The sequence below is a fragment of the Anomaloglossus baeobatrachus genome, chromosome 6, assembly GCF_048569485.1.
Source record: "Anomaloglossus baeobatrachus isolate aAnoBae1 chromosome 6, aAnoBae1.hap1, whole genome shotgun sequence".
In the NCBI taxonomy this organism is placed as follows: Eukaryota; Metazoa; Chordata; class Amphibia; order Anura; family Aromobatidae; genus Anomaloglossus; species Anomaloglossus baeobatrachus.
The window spans coordinates 13,348,334-13,372,553 of NC_134358.1; the positions used below are offsets into that span (position 1 = coordinate 13,348,334).

Below are 24,220 nucleotides of genomic sequence, written 5' to 3' on the forward strand. Positions count from 1 at the left end.
GTGTATTACCCCTGTACTGTGACATCTCTGTGTGTATTATCCCTGTACTGTGACATCACTGTGTGTATTATCCCTGTACTGTGACATCTCTGTGTGTATTATCCCTGTACTGTGACATCACTGTGTGTATTATCCCTGTACTGTGACATCACTGTGTGCATTACCCCTGTACTGTGACATCACTGTGTGTATTATCCCTGTACTGTGACATCACTGTGTGCATTATCCCTGTACTGTGACATCTCTGTGTGTATTATCCCTGTACTGTGACATCTCTGTGTGTATTATCCCTGTACTGTGACATCACTGTGTGTATTATCCCTGTACTGTGACATCACTGTGTGCATTACCCCTGTACTGTGACATCACTGTGTGTATTATCCCTGTACTGTGACATCACTGTGTGTATTATCCCTGTACTGTGACATCACTGTGTGCATTATCCCTGTACTGTGACATCACTGTGTGCATTATCCCTGTACTGTGACATCACTGTGTGCATTACCCCTGTACTGTGACATCACTGTGTGTATTATCCCTGTACTGTGACATCACTGTGTGTATTATCCCTGTACTGTGACATCACTGTGTGCATTATCCCTGTACTGTGACATCACTGTGTGTATTATCCCTGTACTGTGACATCACTGTGTGTATTATCCCTGTACTGTGACATCACTGTGTGTATTACCCCTGTACTGTGACATCTCTGTGTGTATTATCCCTGTACTGTGACATCACTGTGTGTATTATCCCTGTACTGTGACATCACTGTGTGTATTATCCCTGTACTGTGACATCACTGTGTGTATTATCCCTGTACTGTGACATCACTGTGTGTATTATCCCTGTACTGTGACATCTCTGTGTGTATTATCCCTGTACTGTGACATCACTGTGTGTATTATCCCTGTACTGTGACATCACTGTGTGTATTATCCCTGTACTGTGACATCACTGTGTGTATTATCCCTGTACTGTGACATCACTGTGTGCATTATCCCTGTACTGTGACATCACTGTGTGCATTTTCCCTGTACTGTGACATCACTGTGTGTATTATCCCTGTACTGTGACATCACTGTGTGTATTATCCCTGTACTGTGACATCACTGTGTGTATTATCCCTGTACTGTGACATCACTGTGTGCATTATCCCTGTACTGTGACATCACTGTGTGCATTATCCCTGTACTGTGACATCACTGTGCGTATTATCCCTGTACTGTGACATCACTGTGTGCATTATCCCTGTACTGTGACATCACTGTGCGTATTATCCCTGTACTGTGACATCACTGTGTGCATTATCCCTGTACTGTGACATCACTGTGTGCATTATCCCTGTACTGTGACATCACTGTGTGTATTATCCCTGTACTGTGACATCACTGTGTGTATTATCCCTGTACTGTGACATCACTGTGTGTATTACCCCTGTACTGTGACATCACTGTGTGTATTATCCCTGTACTGTGACATCACTGTGTGTATTACCCCTGTACTGTGACATCACTGTGTGTATTATCCCTGTACTGTGACATCACTGTGTGTATTACCCCTGTACTGTGACATCTCTGTGTGTATTACCCCTGTACTGTGACATCACTGTGTGCATTATCCCTGTACTGTGACATCTCTGTGTGTATTATCCCTGTACTGTGACATCACTGTGTGTATTATCCCTGTACTGTGACATCACTGTGTGTATTATCCCTGTACTGTGACATCACTGTGTGTATTATCCCTGTACTGTGACATCACTGTGTGCATTATCCCTGTACTGTGACATCACTGTGTGCATTATCCCTGTACTGTGACATCACTGTGCGTATTATCCCTGTACTGTGACATCACTGTGTGCATTATCCCTGTACTGTGACATCACTGTGCGTATTATCCCTGTACTGTGACATCACTGTGTGTATTATCCCTGTACTGTGACATCACTGTGTGTATTATCCCTGTACTGTGACATCACTGTGTGTATTATCCCTGTACTGTGACATCACTTTGTGCATTATCCCTGTACTGTGACATCACTTTGTGCATTATCCCTGTACTGCAGTAGATGGACATCACACAATATATGAGGGGTAAATGTATCAGGGTCGCTCCCTTTTCTGCTGATACCCGCTCATTTTCTACACTGTGCCTGTTTCTGTGATATGTAAGGTCACATGACACATACCCTAAAATCTGCTATAGCAGCGAGTGTGTGACCTTTGACCTGTACGGTTAATAAATGATCCCTCACCAGATTACACTGTAACCAGGTCACAGGGACCGAGACGTAAAGATTCCTCCAGAACCAGAACAATCAGCGCCACAGCTAGAAACAGTCAGAAAGCAGGTAATGTGGGGGACCCCGAAAATGCCGGGGACACAGATGGGTGAGTGCACAGAATAAGGCCGGGATGATGGGAGTAGTGGGTGTATGTGACCCTGGATGATGGGAGTAGTGGATGTATGTGACCCTGGATGATGGGAGTAGTGGGTGTATGTGACCCTGGATGATGGGAGTAGTGGGTGTATGTGACCCTGGATGATGGGAGTAGTGGGTGTATGTGACCCTGGATGATGGGAGTAGTGGGTGTATGTGACCCTGGATGATGGGAGTAGTGGGTGTATGTGACCCTGGATGATGGGAGTAGTGGGTGTATGTGACCCTGGATGATGGGAGTAGTGGGTGTATGTGACCCTGGATGATGGGAGTAGTGGGTGTATGTGACATTGGATGATGGGAGTAGTGGGTGTATGTGACCCTGGATGATGGGAGTAGTGGGTGTATGTGACCCTGGATGATGGGAGTAGTGGGTGTATGTGACCCTGGATGATGGGAGTAGTGGGTGTATGTGACATTGGATGATGGGAGTAGTGGGTGTATGTGACCCTTGATGATGGGAGTAGTGGGTGTATGTGACCCTGGATGATGGGAGTAGTGGGTGTATGTGACCCTGGATGATGGGAGTAGTGGGTGTATGTGACCCTGGATGATGGGAGTAGTGGGTGTATGTGACATTGGATGATGGGAGTAGTGGGTGTATGTGACCCTTGATGATGGGAGTAGTGGGTGTATGTGACCCTGGATGATGGGAGTAGTGGGTGTATGTGACCCTGGATGATGGGAGTAGTGGGTGTATGTGACCCTGGATGATGGGAGTAGTGGGTGTATGTGTCGCGGGCGGAGGTGGGGACGATGCGCTCTCCCACTGCTCGGGTCCGGCTGCTGCTGCTGCTCAGTGGTGGCTCGAGCGGTGGGCCGGATCCCGGGGACTCGAGCGGCGTTCCTCGCCCGTGAGTGAAAGGGGGAATTGATTGTGGGGAATTTGGTTATTGTCCGTGACGCCACCCACGGTTGTGGTGAGATTGGTGACACCACCGCTGCTCTGGACGGGGATCCCGGGAGCGGTGACAGGGAGCAGCTTTGTTGTTAGTTCTCCCCTCCGTGGGTAGGGGGTTGGTTGTCCCGGGGCCCGGTGATGGGGTGAGGGAGGGAAGGCAGGCGGGTTACGGGGCCTGGCCAGGTGCAGGGTCGCGGGGGCAGCGCTGTGCCGCACGGCACGGTGGTACTCACTCAGGCAATGATACACACAGAGTCTCCAGTAAAACACACGGCTGGATGGAGCGGTCCCACAGACGGCTGCGGTGTTATTCCTCCCGGCAGGTTGATGGTGACTGCCTTTCCCTGCACCTGTGTAGTGTAATCGGTTCCAATGGGTTCCCACCGGTAACCCGCTCCCCAGCTTGTAGGCTGCTGAAGGAGCCCCTTTGCCCGCAGGCTCTGGCCCTGGGAACTTTAGCCTTGGCGGTGACTGTGTTTCCCTCTCTCGGTTGGACGGTTGCCTTCTGTCGGGACTTGGCTGCTGGGAAACCCCGGAGGTTCCCTTCGCTAACGAATTTGACAAATTGCACGGCGACTCCTAGCCTTGCCGGGGTCCGTAAGCCCCTGCCGGATGGTGCTGGCTTCTCTTTGCGTTCCGGTCCGGTACCGCCGGGCCAACGCCCGTCCACGGTCCTTACGGCTAGCTCCAATAGGCCACTCCTGCAGACGGTCACCACCGTCTGCCAACCTTGCTGTTCCGTCCGGGCCACACACCCGAACCAACTTCTGTCTACTCTTCTACCACTTCACCTCCTCTCACTGTCACTTCCAAAACTACTCTCCTGCTTTTTCCCGCCTCCAGGACTGTGAACTCCTCAGTGGGCGGGACCAACCGCCTGGCTCCACCCCCTGGTGTGAACATCAGCCCCTGGAGGAAGGCAACAAGGGTTTTTGTCTGACTTAGGTGTGCCTGACCGGGAGTGTGAGGTGTGAGGTGTTGTTGTCTGTGGCCCCTGGCTTGTCCAGGGCGCCACATATGTAACCCTGGATGATGGGAGTAGTGGGTGTATGTGACCCTGGATGATGGGAGTAGTGGGTGTATGTGACCCTGGATGATGGGAGTAGTGGGTGTATGTGACATTGGATGATGGGAGTAGTGGGTGTATGTGACCCTGGATGATGGGAGTAGTGGGTGTATGTGACCCTGGATGATGGGAGTAGTGGGTGTATGTGACATTGGATAATGGGAGTAGTGGGTGTATGTGACCCTGGATGATGGGAGTAGTGGGTGTATGTGACCCTGGATGATGGGAGTAGTGGGTGTATGTGACCCTGGATGATGGGAGTAGTGGGTGTATGTGACATTGGATGATGGGAGTAGTGGGTGTATATGACCCTGGATGATGGGAGTAGTGGGTGTATGTGACCCTGGATGATGGGAGTAGTGGGTGTATGTGACCCTGGATGATGGGAGTAGTGGGTGTATGTGACCATGGATGATGGGAGTAGTGGGTGTATGTGACATTGGATGATGGGAGTAGTGGGTGTATGTGACCCTGGATGATGGGAGTAGTGGGTGTATGTGACCCTGGATGATGGGAGTAGTGGGTGTATGTGACCCTGGATGATGGGAGTAGTGGGTGTATGTGACCCTGGATGATGGGAGTAGTGGGTGTATGTGACATTGGATGATGGGAGTAGTGGGTGTATGTGACCCTGGATGATGGGAGTAGTGGGTGTATGTGACCCTGGATGATGGGAGTAGTGGGTGTATGTGACCCTGGATGATGGGAGTAGTGGGTGTATGTGACCCTGGATGATGGGAGTAGTGGGTGTATGTGACCCTGGATGATGGGAGTAGTGGGTGTATGTGACCCTGGATGATGGGAGTAGTGGGTGTATGTGACCCTGGATGATGGGAGTAGTGGGTGTATGTGACCCTGGATGATGGGAGTAGTGGGTGTATGTGAAGGAAATAAGTATTTGATCCCTTGTTGATTTTGTAACTTTGCCTACTGACAAAGACCTGAACAGTCTATATTAATTTTATCAGTGAGATATAAAATATCCAAAATAAAATCCAGAAAATCAAATTATTTGCAGTTTGCAGAGAGAAATAAGTATTTGATCCCTCTGGCAAACAAGACTTAATACTTGGAGGCCGTCCCCTTGTTGGCCGCACAGCAGTCAGACGTTGTGTAGTTGATGATGAGGTTTGATGTCAGGATGAATTTTGCTCCTCTCCTCTTTGCAGATCATCGTTACGATTTTGAGGCTGCTGCTTGGCAACTCGGAGCTTCAGCTCCTCCATAGGTTTTCTTTGGGATTAAGGTCTGGAGACTAGCTATTCAACTTCATGACCTTAATGTGCTTCTTTTTGAGCCACTCCTTTGTTGCCTTGGCTGTATGTTTTGGGTCATTGTCATATTGGAAGACCCAGCCACGACCCATTTTTAATGTCCTAGCAGAGGGAAGGAGGTTGTCACTCAGGATTTTACGGTACATGGCTCCAACCATTGCCCCATTGATGTGATGAAGTTGTCCTGTGCCCTTAGCAGAGAAACACCCCCAAAACATTATGTTTCCGCCTCCATGCTTGACAGTGGGGATGGTGTTCTTTGGGTCATAGGCAGCATTTCTCTTCCTCCAAACACGGCGAGTTGAGTAAAGGCCAAAGAGCTCAATTTTGGTCTCAGCACCTTCTCCCAATCACTCTCAGAATCATCTAGATGTCATTGGCAAACTTCATGCGGGCCGGTTGCACCTGGGCCTTCTTCAGATGGGCCGGCCGCACCTGGGCCTTCTTCAGACGGCTGGTGCACATAGGCCTTCTTCAGACAGGTCGGCTGCACCTGGGCCTTCTTCAGACGAGCCGGCTGCACATGGGCCTTGTTCAGCAGTGGGACTTTGCAGGCACTGTTACGGCATAATGTGTTAGCAATGGTTTTCTTGGTGACAGTGGTCCCAGCTGTCTTGAGATCATTAACAAGTTCCCCCCGTGTAGTTTTCGGCTGATCTCTCACCTTCCTCATGATCCTGGAGACCCCACGAGGTGAGATTTTACATGGAGCCCCTGATTGATATGGATTGATACTCATTTTGTATTTCTTCCATTTTCTTACTATTGCAGCAACACTTTTCTCCTTCTCACCCAGCGTCTTACTTATGGTTTTGTAGCCCATTCCAGCCTTGTGCAGGTCTATGGTCTTCTCCATTCCAGCCTTGTGCAGGTCTATGGTCTTCTCCATTCCAGTCTTGTGCAGGTCTATGGTCTTCTCCATTCCAGCCTTGTGCAGGTCTATGGTCTTCTCCATTCCAGCCTTGTGCAGGTCTATGGTCTTCTCCATTCCAGCCTTGTGCAGGTGTATGATCTTCTCCATTCCAGCCTTGTGCAGGTCTATGGTCTTCTTCATTCCAGCCTTGTGCAGGTCCATGATCTTCTCCATTTCAGCATTGTGCAGGTCTATGGTCTTCTTCATTCCAGCCTTGTGCAGGTCCATGATCTTCTCCATTCCAGCCTTGTGCAGGTCTATGATCTTCTCCATTCCAGCCTTGTGCAGGTCTATGATCTTCTCCATTCCAGCCTTGTGCAGGTCTATGGTCCTCTCCATTCCAGCCTTGTGCAGGTCTATGGTCTTCTTCATTCCAGCCTTGTGCAGGTCCATGATCTTCTCCATTCCAGCCTTGTGCAGTTCTATGATCTCCATTCCAGCCTTGTGCAGGTCTATGATCTTCTCCATTCCAGCCTTGTGCAGGTCTATGGTCTTCTTCATTCCAGCCTTGTGCAGGTCCATGATCTTCTCCAGTCCAGCCTTGTGCAGGTCTATGATCTTCTCCATTCCAGCCTTGTGCAGGTCTATGATCTTCTCCATTCCAGCCTTGTGCAGGTCTATGGTCCTCTCCATTCGAGCCTTGTGCAGGTCTATGGTCTTCTTCATTCCAGCCTTGTGCAGGTCCATGATCTTCTCCATTCCAGCCTTGTGCAGGTCTATGATCTTCTCCATTCCAGCCTTGTGCAGGTCCATGGTCTTCTCCATTCCAGCCTTGTGCAGGTCTATGATCTTCTCCATTCCAGCCTTGTGCAGGTCTATGGTCCTCTCCATTCCAGCCTTGTGCAGGTCTATGGTCCTCTCCATTCCAGCCTTGTGCAGGTCCATGGTCTTCTCCATTCCAGCCTTGTGCAGGTCTATGATCTTCTCCATTCCAGCCTTGTGCAGGTCTATGATCTTCTCCATTCCTGCCTTGTGCAGGTCTATGGTCCTCTCCATTCCAGCCTTGTGCAGGTCTATGGTCCTCTCCATTCCAGCCTTGTGCAGGTCTATGGTCTTCTTCATTCCAGGCTTGTGCAGGTCTATGGTCTTCTTCATTCCAGCCTTGTGCAGGTCTATGATCTTCTCCATTCCAGCCTTGTGCAGGTCCATGATCTTCTCCATTTTAGCCTTGTGCAGGTCTATGGTCTTCTCCATTCCAGCCTTGTGCAGGTCTATGGTCTTCTCCATTCCAGCCTTGTGCAGGTCTATGGTCTTGTCCATTCCAGCCTTGTGCAGGTCTATGGTCTTCTTCATTCCAGGCTTGTGCAGGTCTATGGTCTTCTTCATTCCAGCCTTGTGCAGGTCTATGGTCTTCTCCATTCCAGCCTTGTGCAGGTCTATGGTCTTCTCCATTCCAGCCTTGTGCAGGTCTATGGTCTTCTCCATTCCAGCCTTGTGCAGGTCTATGGTCTTCTCCATTCCAGCCTTGTGCAGGTCTATGGTCTTCTCCATTCCAGCCTTGTGCAGGGCTATGATCTTCTCCATTCCAGCCTTGTGCAGGTCTATGGTCTTCTCCATTCCAGCCTTGTGCAGGTCTATGGTCTTCTCCATTCCAGCCTTGTGCAGGTCTATGATCTTCTCCATTCCAGCATTGTGCAGGTCTATGGTCCTCTCCATTCCAGCATTGTGCAGGTCTATGATCTTCTCCATTCCAGCCTTGTGCAGGTCTATGGTCTTCTCCATTCCAGCCTTGTGCAGGTCTATGATCTTCTCCATTCCAGCCTTGTGCAGGTCTATGGTCTTCTCCATTCCAGTCTTGTGCAGGTCTATGGTCTTCTCCATTCCAGCCTTGTGCAGGTCTATGGTCTTCTCCATTCCAGCCTTGTGCAGGTCTATGATCTTCTCCATTCCAGCATTGTGCAGGTCTATGGTCTTCTCCATTCCAGCATTGTGCAGGTCTATGGTCTTGTCCCTGACATCCTTAGAAAGCTCTTTGGTCGCCCATGTTGTAGAGGTTAGAGTCTGACTGATTAATGGAGTCTGTGGACAGGAGTCTTTATACAGGGGACAATGTAAGAGCTGTCTGTAATGCAGGGAACGAGGGGATTAGGAGCGGCTAAGTGTCTGTAGCCAGAACTCTTATGGTTGGTAGGGGATCCAATACTTATTTTCTTTACTAATTCAAATAAAGGTTTCTTTCAGCTCACCTATTCAGTGTCCATATTACTGGCTGTGAATCCACTTGCTTCTGGGCGGTCCAGGATACTAGAGAGTGGAAGGAGATCCAGCACTCGCCAGATAAAATCAATTCATTTATTTCAAAAAATCATTAAAAACATGGCACAATACACACCGCTTACGGTAAGGTCCTTACTCATATATAGCTGAGTAAGGATCTTATGGTCTGAAACGCGTAAGCGGTGTGTATTGTGCCATGTTTTTAATGATTTTTTGAAATAAAGGAATTGATTTTATCTGACGAGTGCTGGATCTCCTTCCACTCACTTATTTACTGTATATGACTCTGGATGATGGGAGTAGTGGGTGTAAGTGACACTGTTATAATGTGTGATAATATTGGGGTGTCAGGTGAGTGGTTATATCGGGGTGTCAGTGTGTGGTTATATCGGGGTGTCAGTGTGTGGTTATATCGGGGTGTCAGTGTGTGGTTATATCGGGGTGTCAGTGTGTGGTTATATCGGGGTGTCAGTGTGTGGTTATATCGGGGTGTCAGTGTGTGGTTATATCGGGGTGTCAGTGTGTGGTTATATCGGGGTGTCAGGTGCGGGAAAATATTGTGGTGTCAGGTGTGGGATAATATCAGGGTGTCAGGTCTGTGATGATATTGGGATGTCAGGTGTGTGATAATATCGGGGTGTTGGGTGTGTGATAATATCGGGGTGTCGGGTGTGTGATGATATCGGGGGGCCAGGTGTGTGATGATATAGGTGTGGAATAATAGCAGGGTGTCAGGTGTGTGGTAATATCACGGTGTCAGGTGTGTGAAAATATCGGGGTGTCGGGTGTGTGAAAATATCGGGGTGTGGCGTTTGTGCTAATATCGGGGTGTCAGGTGTTTGCTAATATCGGGGTGTCAGATGTGTGATATCGGGGTGTCAGGTGTGTGCTAATATCAGGGTGTCAGAAGTGTGATATCGGGGTGTCAGGTGTGGGAAAATGTGGTGTCAGGTGTGGGATAATATCAGGGTGTCAGAAGTGTGATATCGGGGTGTCAGGTGTGGGATAATATCAGGGTGTCAGAAGTGTGATATCGGGGTGTCAGGTGTGGGATAATATCAGGGTGTCAGATGTGTGATATCGGGGTGTCAGGTGTGGGAAAATGTGGTGTCAGGTGTGGGATAATATCGGGGTGTCGGGTGTGTGCTAATATTGGGGTGTCAGGTGTGTGACCTGTGTGTATGATGAGATGAATCTTGGTTCTTGCAGGAGACATTATGGCGTCCAGGAGGAAGCTGCTGACTCTGGAGTCAATTAATCCGAGCATCCGAGCGGCCAAGGTCCCGATCCTGGGATCCATCACGATCCGTGCGTCTGAGATCCAGAGGGAAATTGAACAGGTAACAAATACATCATAACAATATAAGAACACTCCGACACACAGACATAAGAAACTGGATCTCACCCACAATACAAGGCAGTAGATCTGGATCTCCTCATAAAATGTAGCTTACTGGATTTTTTCCATAATATAAGATAGATCTCCTGCCATAATATAACATACTGGATTCTCCACATAATATTAGATACTTGATCTCTTTCCACAATGTCAAATACTAAATCTCTTCTACACTATAATATACTGGATCTCCTCCACAATATAGGATAGTAGATGCTGGATCACTTTTTTCAATTTAATATAATATAACACATTTTATCCAGAACATGAGATATTGGATTTCCTCTACAATATAACTTACTGGATCCCCCCATAATATAGGTTACTGAATCTACTGCACAATACATGATACTAGATCTCATTGACAATGTAAGATAATGGATGTCCTTGACAATATAAGATACTGGATCTCCTTGACAATATAAGATACTGGATCTCCTTGACAATATAAGATACTGGATCTTCTTGACAATATAAGATACTGGATCTCCTTGACAATATAAGATACTGGATCTCCTTGACAATATAAGATACTGGATCTCCTTGACAATATAATATACTGGATCTTCTTGACAATATAAGATACTGGATCTCCTTGACCATGTAAGATACTGGATCTTCTTGACAATATAAGATACTGGATCTCCTTGACAATATAAGATACTGGATCTCCTTGACAATATAAGATACTGGATCTCCTTGGCAATATAAGATACTGGATCTTCTTGACAATATAAGATACTGGATCTCATTGACCATGTAAGATACTGGATCTTCTTGACAATATAAGATACTGGATCTTCTTCACAATCAAGGAAGGAAGAAAAAGTTCAGCTCACCCAGTCTGATGGAGACCCAATTGGAGGACAGGTGCACGGGGAAGAAAAGCCGGCCAGGCTATGGATTCCAAGGAGGGAAAAAGGATTCCAGCATCCACGTCCAATGGTATATATAAAAAATTTTCTTTATTGAAAAACATTAAAATGAAGATTGAGAATCACATCCTGGCAAATAAAATCCCTATGAGGACAAGGATATAGAGATGGTACGCGTTTCGAGCGATTGGACGCTCTTAGGGGTACTTTGCACGCTGCGACATCGATGCTGCGATGCAGAGTGCGATAGTCCCCGCCCCGTCGCAGGTACGATATCTTGTGATATCTTGTGAGATTCCCTGCGACGTCGATCTGGCCGGCGAACTGCCTCCTTATTAAGGGGTCGGGTCGTGCGGCGTCATAGCGACATCACACGGCAGGCGGCCAATAGAAGCGTAGGGGTGGAGATGAGCGGGACGTAAACATCCCGCCCACCACCTTCCTTCCGCATAGCTGACGGGAGCCGCGGTGACGCAGGTAGGAGATGTTCCTCGCTCTTGCGACTTCATACACAGCGATGTGCGCTGCCGCAGGAACGAGGAACAACATCGGACCATCGCGTCAGCGTAATTATGGAATTCGCCGACGCTGCACCGATGATATGATTATGACGCTTTTGCGCTCGTTAATCGTATCATCTAGGATTTACACACTACAATGTCGACAGTGACGCAGGAAGTGCATCACTTTCGACATGACCCCATCGACATCGCACCTGCAATGTCGCAACGTGCAAAGCCGCCTCAGTCCTGATCCATAATGTTACAACACATGTCGGGGATTTAAAGGAAAAGGGGGGGGTGTAAAAAGGATATGACATCACGGAAAAAAGTTAGAAAAATAATGCATGGGCGGTTATCCATATAAGGCAATACGTAATATAGCAAACCACATATGAAGGAGATGATATAAGGAATAACACATAAACATGCAAAAGATACGAAAAATACGCAAAATGTGCAAGGAATATAAGAAAATATATATTTTTCTAATAAACATATTGTTTTCATAGCCTAAGGCGGGCTTTGCACGCTGCGACACCGGTAACAATGTGTTACCGATGCTGCAGCGATAGTCCCGCCCCCGTCGCACATGCGATATCTAGTGAAATCTGCCGTAGCGATAATTATCGCTACAGCAGCTTCACACGCACATACCTGCCGTGCGACGTCCCTCTGGCCGGCGACCCGCCTCCTTCCTAAGGGGGCGGGTCGTGCGGCGTCACAGCGACGTCACACGGCAGTCGGCCAATTGAAGCGGAGGGGCGGAGATGAGCAGGATGTAAACATCCCGCCCACCTCCGTCCTTCTCATTGCAGCCGGGAGGCAGGTAGGTGATGATCCTCGCTCCTGCGGCTTCACACACAGCGATGTGTGCTGCCGCAGGAGCGAGGAACAACATCGCACCTGTCGCTGCACCGGCATTATGGAAATGTCGGAGGCTGCAGCGATGATACGATAATGACGCTTTTGCGCTCGTTCATCGTATCAAAAAGGTTTTGCACGTTGCGATATCGACCGCGACGCCGGATGTGCGTCACTTTCGATTTGACCCCATCGACATCGCACGTGCGATGTCGCAACGTGCAAAGCCGCCCTTAGTGCGGGATCGCAATGCCCTTAGCGAAAAAATTGCATGTATCCGTATAGGAATGAAAAGAATGGGTCATAATCCAAATGTCTCCAATACATGAGAATTCGATGTGGGACTCTAATGTGTCTCAAGAAACAAATATAAAAATAAGCATCAGAAAATGAAAAAAATTAAATACAATTGTGTAGAGCATATGAACATACGTGCATTAAACATATGTGTATTTGTGGCGCCCTGGACTAGCCAGGTAGTCACAGGTACTGCAACACACACCCCCACACCGAGACAGGCACATCAGCCAGACACAAAATCATTGTTGCCTCCCTCCAGGGGCTGATGTCCACACCAGGTGGGGTGGAGCCAGGCGGTTGGCCCTGCCCACTGAGGAGTTCACAGTCCTGGAGGCGGGAAAAGGAAGTCAGATCAGTTAGGGAGTGAAGGAGAGAGGAGTAAACTGACGGTGTCCGGGTGTGTGGCCCGGGCACTAAGAGCAAGGTTGGCAGACGGTGTTGGTCGTTTGCAGGAGAGGCGGATCAACGCGGAACCGTAGGACTGGGGACCGGTACCGAACCGGGGAGCGAAGTGAAGCCAGCACACACAGGCAGGGCCTACGGACTCCGACCAGGCTTGGAGTCGCCATTAGAGGTCAAATCCGTCAATGACCGGAAACCCAGGGGTTTCCTAACAGCCAAGACGCGATTGAAGGCAACCATCCGACCAGTAGAAGGAAATACAGCTACCGCCACAGCTAGAGTTCCAAGGGCCAGAGCCTGCGGGCAAAAGGGCTCCTCCAGCCCATATACACGCTGGGGAGCGGGTTACCGGTGGGAATCCATCGGGACCGAACATACACAAAGGTGCAGGGAAAGGCAGCCACCACCAACCGTCCGGGAGAAGCCACAGCAGCCGGCTGCGGGACCCGTCCATCCAGCTGTTTGGTTTACCAGAGACTTTGCGTACATTTGTGGCTGAGTGAGTACTACCGTGCCATCCGGCACCGCGCTGCGCTGTTCCCTGCGACCCTGCACCTCGCCAATCCTGCCTCCCCGTCACCTCACCGGGCCCCGGAACCACCAACCCCTACCCACGGAGGGGAAAACAACATCCCAACTGCTCCCTGCCATCGCTCCCGGGATCCCCGTCACCAGCAGCGGTGGTGCCCAACCTCACCACAACCCGTGGGTGGCGTCACGGACTAAATCCCCAAACCAAACCACCCCTTTCACTCACGGGCGAGGAGCGCCGCTCGAGTCCCCGGATCCGGCCCACCGCTCGAGCCACCGAGCAGCAGCAGCGCCGGACCCGAGCGTCAGCGTTAAGTCGAGCAGCGCCCCGCCGCCTGCGACATATTAAGAAAACAAAATATGAAAAAATGACACGGAGATGAATACGGATACATGTATGCACATGTGAACACATATGACTCATACATAGTCACCCAATTTGTAAAATAATGGACACCTGAATATGTAAGCATGTGGACAAGAGATATATATATATATATGAGCGTATAAAGCGCATCCTGGCAGGAAATAGAGACAATAATTCACAAAACTATCTACCATTTACTATAGAAGAAATATTAATTTTTAAATTTGTTATATATACACTTTAATATATGTTTTTGAGTTTGTCTCTCAAATTCATGCCCAGAGGCGCTCTAGTCTCCAACAAGAAAATCCATTGTGCTTCCCTTTTGTGCCTGATCTTTGCTATAGCCCCACCTCGGTGTGGTAATACAATTTTTTCTATAGCATTGACCCTGCAACTATCTGTATCACCTCCATGAATGGAGATAAAATGTTGGGGTGCAGCTGATGGACTCCTGCTGCCTCTGTTTCCAGCATCATACAAATGCTCAGAAATCCTACGTCTCAAGCTGCGCCCTGTGCTGCCCACATATTGAACATTACATGAACTACATGTGATGACAGAAATCACGTGAGTAGTTGCACAATTAATAAAATAATTGATGTTATATTCTTTTTTTGTAACACTGGAAGTTACTTTTTTCACATTGGGCATATACCGTATTTTTCGGACTATAAGACGCACCGGACCATAAGACGCACCCTGGTTTTAGAGCAGGAAAATAAAATTTTAAGCAAAAAATGGAGTCATGACACACTGTTATGGGGCGAGGATCTGCTGCTGACACTGTTATGGGGTAATATCCCCAAATTCTCTATTAAGATACCCCATCCTTGTAATGATCATCCTGCCTTGTATATACAGTATATACCCCCATCCTGCTATATACCCCCAACCTGCTCATATACCCCCAACCTGCTCATATACCCCCATCCTGCTCATATACCCCCATCCTGCTCATATACCCCCATCCTGCTCATATACCCCCATCCTGCTCATATACCCCCATCCTGCTCATATACCCCCATCCTGCTCATATACCCCCATCATGCTCATATACCCCCATCCTGCTCATATACCCCCATCCTGCTCATAATATACCCCCATCCTTACTCATAATATACCCCTATCCTGCTATACCCCCCCATGCTGGTATACGGCCCGCATCCTGTGGCAGATAAAAAAAAAACTGTTCATACTCACCTTACCTCACTCCCTGCAGCATCGCTCCTCCTCCCGTCTGTGTCAGCAGCAGCGCCGCTGAGTGGAGCCGTCTCTGTTCCCCTGCAGTACCACGATCTCTTCCTGGCTGCCGGCGGCCGCTGAGTGGAGCCGTCCCCGTTCCCCTGCAGCATTGCGATGTCCTCCTGGCTGCCGGCGGCCGCTGAGTGGAGCCATCTCTGTTCCCCTGCAGTACCACAATCTCCTCCTGGCTGCCGGCGGCCACTGAGTGGAGCCGTCCCCGTTTCCCTGCAGCATTGCGATGTCCCCCTGGCTGCCGGCGGCTGTGTGTGGACACGTTCGCACCGCGATGACGTCATCGCTGTGCGCCGCCGACACAGACAGGAGGACATCGCAATGCTGCAGGGGAACGGGGACGGCTCCACTCACGGCCGCCGGCAGCCAGGAGGAGATCGCGGTACTGCAGGGGAACGGTGACAGATGAGTGTACTGATTCACAGCACCCTGCGCTGATGATGATGCACGGGGGGCAGTGAATACAGCCGCACATGATCACTCCAGGCTGTAGTTGCCAGGGGTGATCATGTGGGCCGGCTGTTTATCCCTCGCCCATCATCCCGCCCACCTGTCAGCACTGAGAGATGATGGGCGGGATGATGGGCGTGCATATTAAATGAGCGGGTCCACGTGGTCACAGCAGGCGGCTAAAGCCTGCCTGTGCCCCCGATGACCCGCTCCACCGCAGCACCCTTGTGAGGTAAATCCAGAGATGATGATAAATTATGACCCAGTCACTCCTGACAGGACATCCCCCCTCCCCTCTTCTTCTCAGATGTCCAACATCTGGGAAGGTGTCACATCCCAGCAACACATCCAAGGGCCATCTCCTGTGATATGGAGATTAGATGAGCTGTGCACAATGGACACAGGATGACCCCCTGCCGTGACCCTGTAACAGGAGTTTATATCTCATTACAAGGCTATGGAAGCCACTAGACAGAACGACTCCGGTAAAATATGGTTAATACCTCGTAAGCCATATTTCCTATAAATACGGCAAGCATAAAAGTGATTTCCCTGCAAGCGGACGGTGCTAGCCCATATTTTATAGGGAAATGGGACCTTGGGAAGTACCCCAGGCGTGATATCGTCCAGTGGGGAACTAGCAGACAAGCCATGAGTCCTCTCGTTCTGCAGCTAAATTCATAACTGTCACAATGAGAGCATTGGCGTCCGCCTACGACGTTCCCAGGCAAAGTTATGGCCAATATCCCCTTTTTGGATATTACCCTGACTCCAGCCAGGGGTGGAGCAGTGTTCCCTCTGAGGTCACTAAGGTAGGAGGGGACAGGGTTTTGACCAGATTGATAACCACAGTTCGGACATTTTAGCTTGTTCTTTGCTCGGGGGTCTGAGTCTGGAAAGACCTGTGAGGGAGTCCTGGAAACCTGGTCTAACAGCGCCCCCCTGTGGCCAGACGCACAAGGTAACTGCTTGAACTGTATGCCTGTTTGTAAAGCATGCTCTATCTGTAACTGTACTCTGACTCATCTATGTATATATTCTGTAGATCCTCTATTGTATATATTGTAGTTTCTAGTGTGGTTTAGGCCGATTAAATTATATAATTAATCTTGGGCTGTTCTATTATCTCGATCTTGAATCCCACGTCTGTGTGTTCGGCTAATAGTTACCGTAAATCGGTTGGTGGCAGCGAGTTGTGCCAAGGATCATTGTGGGGCAGCCAGTGAGATTCGGAGAGGTTTTTATATATTCCGTCCGCGGAGGTCGGGGGAATATATACCTTACTCTCACCGGGAACCCTTCAATAATCGGCATAAGTAGAATAGCGGCCTCCTTGCTTTTTGTCGGGCAATTCCATATTTGGCCTGACTATAAGAGGGGCGCTAGAGAGCGTGTCACGTGCTCTGTCTGTCGGGAGGTATAAAGGAGGGGCGTGACTCCTGCTTATCACCCCCCGATCGTGACATTGGTGGCCAGCACAGGGAATTTCTGAGTGACCCCCCCCCCGGCTGTTCGTGACAACCCTCATTCCCCGCAGCTCTACATTCAGACCATAAGACGCACCCCCCACTTTCCCCCAACATTTGAGGGGAAAAAAGTGCGTCTTATGGTCCGAAAAATACGGTATTTGCACAGGCCGCAAACTTTCTGGCCACGTTTGTATGAGCCTACTACAGAAAGCCAATTGCAAGAATCTGATCTGGTGCGAGTGATGTGATCGCTTGGGGAAATAGTGGCAGCTTTGGCACGAATCTTACTCCATTATCAAGAATGGTTTTAATGGTATTATCTGTATATAAGATGGGAAGAAAGTTTCTTATAATGTTGACAATCATATAATAGTCGGTACTGAACTTAGTAGAGAACACAATGGGATTTCTATCAGAAGAAATTGAAGGGTTTTTTGTTTTCTAGATATTGATCTCGGTTCTTTAAATCTGCCCTAGTTTTGGCTTTGGAAATGGTTTTATCAGAATATCCACGGCATAGAAATCTGTTTTTTAATGATTTGTATGATTTGGAATGCGATATCATTAGACGAGCAGCACCTCCTAGCCCGAATAAATTCTTCTTCACAATATAGGATACTGAATCTCCTCTACAATATGTTGTGCCCCTCGTTAGACTTTGCATTGGCCGGCGAGTCTCGGTGAGGTCATCTCCTTAGGCCCAGGTAAGACCCTCTAAGACACACAGTCTCAGTCGTATTTTGGGGAGCTTTGTCCTCTGGGCTTTCGGTGCTCTTGTGGCGCCCTGGACTAGCCAGGTCGTCACAGGTACTACAACACAACACCCCCCACCCCGAGATAGGCACATCAGCCAGACACAAATCCTTGTTGCCTCCCTCCAGGGGCTGATGTCCACATCAGGTGGGGTGGAGCCAGGCGGTTGGCCCCACCCACTGAGGAGTTCACAGTCCTGGAGGCGGGAAAAGGAAGTCAGATCAGTTAGGGAAGTGGTTGTAGAGGAGCAAACTGACCGTGTCCGGGTAAGTGGCCCAGGCACCGAGAGCAAGGTTGGCAGACGGTGGTGGCCGTCTGCAGGAGAGGCAGATCGACGCGGAACCGTAGGACCGGGGTTGGGCGGTGGCCCGCCGGTACCAAACCGGGGAGTGAAGTGAAGCCAGCACAAACCGACAGGGCCTGCAGACCCCGACCAGGCTTGGAGTCGCTGTTAAACAGGTCAAATCCGTTAGTGACCGGAACCCCAGGGGTTTCCTAGCAGCCAAGACCCGATTGAAGGCAACCGTCCAAACAGCAAAAGGGAAATACAGCTACCGCCACAGCTAGAGATCCCAGGGCCAGAGCCTGCGGGCAAAAGGGCTCCTCCGGCACATATCCACGATGGGGAGCGGGTTACCGGTGGGAAGCCATCGGGACCGAACACACACAAAAGGTGCAGGGAAAGGCAGCCAACACCAACCGTCCAGGAGAAGCCACAGCAGCCGGCTGCGGGACCCGTCCATCCAGCCGTTTGGTTTACCAGAGACTTTGCATCCATTTGTGCCTGAGTGCGTACTACCGTGCCAACCGGCACAGCGCTGCGCAGTCCAAGCGACCCTGCACCTTGCCGACCCTGCCTCCCCGTCACACCTCACCGGGCCCCGGGACCACCGACCCCCTACCCACGGAGGGGAGAAAAACATCACAGCTGCTCCCTGCCATCGCTCCCGGGATCCCCGTCAATAGCAGCGGTGGTGCCCCAACCTCACTACAAACCGTGGGTGGCGTCACGGACCAAATCCCCAAACCAAACTACCCCTTTCACTCACGGGCGAGGAGCGCCACTCGAGTCCCCGGATCCGGCCCACCGCTCGAGCCAACGAGCAGCCACCGCAGCAGCGCCGGACCCGAGCGCCAGCGAGAGCGCAGCAGCGACGGCTCCCTCCCCGCCCGCGACACTCTCATCCTGCCCGACCTCGGGGTTTCTGCCCACATTCGGCCCTGTCAGCTGCCTGCCGGACACCAACTCCTTTTATTGTCCTCCAAACACAAGAACTCACAGACTACATTGGACTTTGTTCCTACCATTCACTCCACGATGCTGTATGTACATCTGTCCTCCTGTGGTCTCTAGAGTACCACGTCCTCACTCCCCACGTGCCTTCCTGCCTGATGCACCACTGCCCGGGGTCTGTGTGTGCCCCCAGACCTGCAGCTTTGTAGATCCACCTCAGCAGGTAACCAATAACAGAATCCTAACACCGTGGATTGAGAAGGTGCAGCGGCTACAGCCCCTTTGCCATTAGATACAGAGCATTTGTCTGGACTGCTGGTCCAACTTGCTGAGAGCCAACATGAGCTTGTCCGCGCGGTGTAGGATCCTTCTGCTTCTATGGACACTTTGCCTCAGACTCGTGCACTTTCACCACCGGTTCCTCAACACCGGCCACAGCCTAATATTCACCCGGGACTTTCTGCTTGGGCTATATCTCCACATTCGCCAAGTTCTCCAGATTTTGACATAGACATTAAGACCTATCGGGCCTTTGTAAACGAGTGTACCTTACACACTATCTACCATCCTTCTGTCTGCCTTCTGTAAAGTGTTTGATAATCGGGTCTTGTCCTCTCCACCGCTGATTCCCATGTGTCACATCCCAGAGGGTCTTCAAAACCTGCTCTGAATCGCAGAACCAGACCCCATGGAGATCCGCCAGGACAGATCATCTCTATCTGAGAGATCCCGTCGCCTGTGGTAGATCCACTCACTCCGCTGCAGCTCGAGGGAGAGACAGAAATGACTTTCAATTTATTACCTTCATAAACCTAACAGCCTTAGCAGCAGAAAAGGAAACAAAGAGAACATGAACTCAGGTTCTCCACATGCTAATGTAACGCCCCTGTAAACGGGTCGTTACATGGTATTAAATGTTACCCCATTTTTTCCCGGGCAGGAGGAAGAAGAGTCCCCACAACACACACTCACATCACACTGGCAGGAAGGAGTTAATAGCTTTTGCAGCATGAAGTTTTGAGTCCATGACTCATCCTGTCTCATTAATAAGCAGGTGGCTGGACTCAGGCAGGTCTCCATGACAACCAAGGGGAGGGGCCTGAATAGGAGTGAGTTTAGTGCAGAACACACAGAAAGTTGGTCAGAATGTCAGAGGCTGCAGCAGAGTGCAGACTTACACAGGACAGCTCCTGCTGAGGAGATGCCACGAGACCAGGGCTGATAACACCTAGAGGAGGGGAATGGAGCTGAGGACTGGGGATCCCTGGAGAAAGTTGTACCCGGTGGCGGTTGGTGTTAGGTCCGCTATCGGGGATGAGAGAGACAGAGAGGCGGCGAGTTCCCAAGATGCTCTATGCCACGGGGACGGCACTAACGCACCGAAAGGGAGAGACCCCCAGAACACCCTTCCTCCTACCTGCCCGGGACCGACCAAAGGCTACAGGTGGCGAGGACCAGCACCCGGGTGCGATGTCAAACGGACTTTAAATAAAGAACAACTGGAACCGCAGACCATGACTGCTGTGAGTAATACCGCCGCACTGTGCCCCCGGTGTCCCTGATGACTGTTGCCCTGGGTCTCATAAACCTCCCGGGGCCACCCCGCTCCACCCGTGGGGAGCGATTCGATCCGGCTGCCCGTAACACCTGCCCCGGAGAGAGACCGCGCAGCGGCGGCTGAACACCTGGCCGCAGACCACGGGTGGTGCTGCAAGCATCCCCCGTCCCTGTCCTGTACCGTTTCCTGGGGGAGAGCGATGGCAAGCTCCCCAGGAACCCCATTACCCTCCTTCCATCCCCCCTGTAACACCGGACTGATGGTCGGACTTTCCTTTTATTGAAACCCGCCGGGGGTCACGGAAGCAGGGTCGGGCCACTCACAGCCTGACCCCGAATACCACCGGCCCGGTGACCGTGCGAGCCCTGCAAGCCCCGGCGCGGGCGTTTCACTAAGGCTTGAGGTTCCACTCTGTACAACCAGAGCATCAAGGTGGAGGAACTGCTTCCTCCAAACACAGAACACTGAGTGTTTCCAGTTCTTTGGTGGCTCTAGTACCCTTCTTTTGGGTGTCAGTCCCCAGTTGAGCCCACCAGTAGGGAAATGGTAAGTCCTATGGCTTCCCCAGGGAACTCTCTACCACCTGGTACCTCTCCACCCATCCTATCAGGTCATCGGCATTCCAGGGATCTCCCTGGGCAATCCAAATCTGTACCAGCATCGGGAGGGATTGAACTGTACATATTTTGCAAAAGAGGGTGGTCGTTTCCACTGTGTGCCCTGATCCTGAGTTTGAGGTGTTCAAGATTTGGGGGAACACCCATACTGCCAAGGTTTGAGGGTGACGCCCCTGCCTCGAAGATTTGGTGGGATGCTCCTGCTTCCAAGTTTCAAGTGGACACCCTTTTTCCAGGGTTCAGGGGGACGTCCCTGATGCCAAGGTTTGGGGGAAACTTGCTGCAAAAATTCAGGCGGATGCCCTTATCTCCAAGGTTTATGGGGATACCCTGCTGCCAAGGTTCATGGGGATACCCTGCTGCCAAGGTTCAAGGGGACATCCTGTTTCCAGGGTTCAGGGAGATGTCCCTGATGCCAAGGTTTGGGGGAAACTTGCTGCCAAAATTCAGGGGGATGCCCTTATCTGCAAGGTTCAAGAGAATACCCTGCTGACCAGAAGAATATCCTGCTGCCAAAGATGAATGCTCTGTAGGAATATTGATCTTGTGCACCCTAGACAGGTCCACCACGGTCTTTTCTGCCTAGATGGGTCCACCAGGGTCTTTACTGCTTATATAGGTCTTTCAAGCTCTTTTTTTGCTTAGACAGGTCCACCAGGGTCTTCTCCTCCTAGATAGGTCCACCAGGGTCTTTTCCACTTAGATAGGTCCACCAGGGTCTTTTCCACTTAGATAGGTCCACCAGGGTCTTTTCCGCTTAGACAGGTCCACCAGGGTCTTTTCCACTTAGACAGGTCCACCAGGGTCTTTTCCGCTTAGATAGGTCCACCAGGGTCTCTTCCGCTTAGATAGGTCCACCAGGATCTTTTCCGCTTAGTTAGGTCCACCAGGGTCTTTTCCGGTTAGATAGGTCCACCAGGGTTTTTTCCGGTTAGATAGGTCCACCAGGGTCTTTTCTGCCTAGATAGGTCCACCAGGGTCTTCCAGTCCCCAGACCTGAATATCATTGAAAATCTGTGGGATGATGTGAAGCGGCTGTCCATGCTCGGCGACCATCAAGCTTAACTGAACTGGAATTGTTTTGTAAACAGGAATGGTCAAATCTACCTTCATCCAGGAACTCATTAAAAGCTACAGGAAGCGACTAGAGGCTGTGATTTCTGCAAAAGGAGGATCTACAAAATATTAATGTTACTTTTATGTTGAGGTGCCCATACTTTTGCATCGGTCAAATCTTGTTTAAATGCGGATTGCACATTTTCTGTTAGTAAAATAAACCTCATTTCAATCCAGAAATATTCCTCAGTCCATCAGTTATTAGATATATGAAACTGAAATAGCAAAAACCCAAATTGTTATAAAGAAAAAAGGTTAACATTAATAGGGGTGCACAAACATTTACATATGAGTGTACTATAACAGAAATGATAGGAAAACTGGAGGCTTCCCACAACACATGGCATTGTGGGTAATAATTAATCCAGTGATAAAGAATGTGGAATTGAGGAGAAAGGTCGAACATGATTGGCCACAGTATTTTTGGATCCTATGTAACTATGTAATATAAGATGCTAGATCTCCAGACAAAATATAGGATACTGGGTCTCCCACACTCTCAAATACTGGATCTCTATAACATTTAAAGATACTGGATCATCACCACAATATAAGATTCTGGATCCCCTTAGGAATACAAGATACAGTATCTTATATTCCTGAGGAGATACAGTATCTTGTATTACTGAGGAGATCCAGAATCTTGTATTCCTGAGGAGATCCAGTATTGTATATTCCTGAGGAAATCAAGAATCTTATATTATTGAGGAGATTCAGTATGTTATATCCCTGAAAGGATCCAGAATCTTATTTTCCTGAGGGGATCCAGAATCCTGAATGTTGAAGATGATCCAGTATCTTATATTGTGGTGGAGATCCAGTATTTTATATTCCTGAGGAGATACAGTATCTTATATTCCTGAGGAGATCCAGAATCTTGTATTCTTGAGGAGATCCAGAATCTTGTATTCCCGAGGAGATCCAGAATCTTTTATTCCTGAGGAGATCCAGAATCTTGTTGTTCCTGAGGAGATCCAGTATTGTATATTCCTGAGGAAATCAAGAATCTTATATTATTGAGGAGATTCAGTATGTTATATCCCTGAAAGGATCCAGAATCTTATTTTCCTGAGGGGATCCAGAATCCTGTATGTTGGAGATGAACCAGTATCTTATATTGTGGTGGAGATCCAGTATTATATATTCTTGAGGAGATACAGTATCTCCTCAGGAATTTAAGATACTGGATCTCCTCAGGAATGTAAGACACTAGATCTCCTCTGTAATCCAGGATTCTGGATCAGGTTGGGGACCGTTTCTCTCACGTCGGTTCTCGAGGGCTGGGTGTCTGGGATGGAGGATGTGTCTTGCTTGACCTGTAATAATTTTTTGTTGGTTTCCATATTTTGCCCTGTATAACTCCCATCATTCTCTGCAGGGGATCCACAAACCGTTCCCCAGGATCACCTCCTGCTGCTATGGGGACATGCAGATGATGGGTCACCGGCCGCGCACCTTCTTCAGGCAGGTCAGTATGTTTTGTCCAGCATACAGTGTTATCTGAAGCGCCAAACATCGGAGGATAAGTGGTGCCAGGTAGGTCAGATCACTACTCCTTACCGGGCCGGCTCTGTTCTGCTCGGAGGATGTCACGGCGACAGGGCCCGGTTCCGTGACCCCGGCGGTGTCGTTTTAATAAATGGCAGTGGGGATCTTTATATGGGATATGTGGTGACGCCACCTGTGGTAGTCGGCCAGATATGTGCCGCCGCTG

At 49.7% G+C, this 24,220-nt stretch overlaps 1 protein-coding gene across 1 annotated transcript in view; it reads left to right on the forward strand.

The window, feature by feature from the left end:
* Window positions 1–2,327: 2,327 nt before the first annotated feature.
* LOC142243804 (alanine aminotransferase 2-like) overlaps window positions 2,328–24,220 on the forward strand; it is a 98,960-nt gene continuing 77,067 nt past the window's right edge. Inside the window, exons 1-3 of the mRNA XM_075316008.1 lie at window positions 2,328–2,353; window positions 10,024–10,154; window positions 23,885–23,974. Coding sequence (XP_075172123.1) covers window positions 10,032–10,154; window positions 23,885–23,974 — 213 coding nt within the window. The 5' untranslated portion in view covers window positions 2,328–2,353; window positions 10,024–10,031. The remainder of the gene's footprint in view (window positions 2,354–10,023; window positions 10,155–23,884; window positions 23,975–24,220) is intronic.